Raw genomic sequence first — 2,255 nt, 5'->3', positions numbered from 1 at the left:
TTTGGTGCCCGAGCACTACTAAAATATGCAAAAACCCTTTTCCAAAAGTCAGCGGTTTCGATTTTCATTTCTTCACAGTATATATAGAGTGACGCAAAATATACATATTTCATATGTATGTTGGTATTGCGTCACTTGGGGGACTGCCGTCCCCCGTGATGACGAACAATTCTCGAACGAAATAAAATGTAATAAGTAACAATAAAGAGCAAAAAATAAAAATGAAAATCTTACACTTCCAATCATATCAGAAACTATATCTCCTGGTTGTTTTGTCTGAAGCGCCTGGGCTGTTGTTGTTGTTGTCATAGCAGCCAACAATGATAGTGGACCAGTTGGTTGCTTTCAATCAAATAATATAAATAAAATTTTATTTTTGTTACGAAAATTTCAAAAACATTTTCTCAATCATTATTACCTCACGCGTTGTTGAGATTCGTGGAAGAGGTTTTACTTCGATAATTGAGGGTTGGTATGTGGATTCTTCTTCTTCTATGATACTCTCTTGTTTATTGAGATTTTTCAGGCCGGGTCCATCAAACCGTTGGCTAAAAAATTCCGTATCACTTATTGATTCCTGTGTTGTAAGATGCCGTTTCTTTCCTTTGTTCGAGGTTATTTGACTTGTCATTTTATTGTCGTCTAAGGTAGCATCTTCATCACTATGATAACCACTTCCAATTGTTTCCAATTCTTCGTCATGTTTACCCATCAAACCATTGTCTAAAGACTCATGATCTTCAATTTCGTCTAGCTTATCAAGATTTTCCTATACAGATAAGCAATGAAAAAAATTAATAAAAAATAAACATATTTATAATGTAACAAGAGAGCGTCTAGTTAGATAATGAATTGTAGTACATCTTCTTGATAGTGTTGATCATCCTGCAATTGCTTTTGATGTTCAAGATTGGCAGCCTCCTCACGTTCTTCTTCCAGATACTTGTATTCATCTTCTTCATTAAAATAATCTTCCTGATAGCTATAATACGGCGTTTGATATTGATTATTATAATTATCATTATAGCCGGTTTTTAATCCCTGATTTTGAATGACGTCATCTTCGAAGTCTTCTCTGTACACTTCATACTTCGGATTGTGGTCCTTCAAAATGAAAAAAAAAAATCAAATTTCAGTTGACTTATATGGATTTTTTTGCAAATACGATATTGCGGTTGAATACAATATAATATGAATATGTTACCAGTTGATTTTGGTTGAATACAATATTTTCACTGGTGTCGTTATACAAACGGTCGTTATACATATGATCCCTTAAATAGTTGTTATTACCAATCGTATTAACTTCATCGTCGTGATGCGGTGTGTCGATTAAATCGTAAGCGGTACTATCACAATAAAGATTCGTCTTATGACTAGTCAGCGTATTTTGCGAGACTGGTATATCGAGTTGATCAGTGAAAGTGTCAATTTGATTGTTGTCAACTAAAATCTGATTGTTTAGAATATTTGTACCATCGTCTGCGAAACTATTCGTGTAATGCGTATTCAAGGTAGGTGTTACTGTTGATGTTGTGATTATGTCACCGGTAGCTATGTAATCATTTTCAGTAAAATCATCGTACATGTATTTACTATCGTTTGTATTATAATCAACAGCATTGCTCGTAACAACTTGATCCATTTCGTCATCTTCGACTTGGTATGTCGTTTGTTGTGATGTGATTGGAGATTTCGTAATTTTGTCATTTTGCTTTTGCATAAACGATAATGACGATGGCTGAAATGGAATCAAGAAATTTAAACGGTTAATATATGAAAATAAATGTACACTTGATCATTTGTATTATTTACAGTGTGTCCATAATATATAGAAATAGCACTAAATAGTGTCGATAACTATACTATATCGGTCCACTATATATGGAAGATATTGCCGCACGGCACCGTATCGCACGATCGAAGTGAGTGTAGACGGGATAAATCACAAGTTGCCGTGCGGCAGTAGAAGGAACTGTGTGTATGCGTCAACATTTTTGCCGTCCGCACTCACTTCGATTGTGAGTTACGGTGTCTTGCGGAATAGTATAGATATCGACACTATTTAGTGCTATTTCTATATGTTATGGACACACTGGTTATTTAAAAAACTCCAAGAATTGTTCATTTTGCACCGAAGATATTTCTTTCCATAAAAAATGGAATTAAATTGATCGTCGAATGTAAATTTACATGAATTAGCGCATACGCCCATATGAAACCTCAACGCTATGCGCATCAAATCGACGTTATTC

At 34.6% G+C, this 2,255-nt stretch overlaps 1 protein-coding gene across 1 annotated transcript; it reads right to left on the bottom strand.

Moving 5' to 3' along the window:
- Positions 1–234: 234 nt before the first annotated feature.
- LOC116345544 (probable ATP-dependent helicase PF08_0048) lies at positions 235–1,741 on the bottom strand (the record flags this gene model as incomplete). The annotated part of the gene is made up of 4 exons (XM_031774983.1): positions 235–342; positions 419–769; positions 862–1,104; positions 1,205–1,741. Coding segments are annotated over 4 exons (1,239 nt in total), but the record flags the coding sequence as incomplete, so codon positions are not given.
- Between the last annotated feature and the right edge of the window lie 514 nt (positions 1,742–2,255).

Source organism: Contarinia nasturtii, unplaced genomic scaffold (assembly GCF_009176525.2).
Source record: "Contarinia nasturtii isolate CC-2019 unplaced genomic scaffold, AAFC_CNas_1.1 Cnas_scaffold_1328, whole genome shotgun sequence".
Lineage (NCBI taxonomy): Eukaryota > Metazoa > Arthropoda > Insecta > Diptera > Cecidomyiidae > Contarinia > Contarinia nasturtii.
The sequence above is the reverse complement of the archived record's forward strand: the minus strand, read 5'-3'. Positions and strand labels throughout refer to the sequence as shown.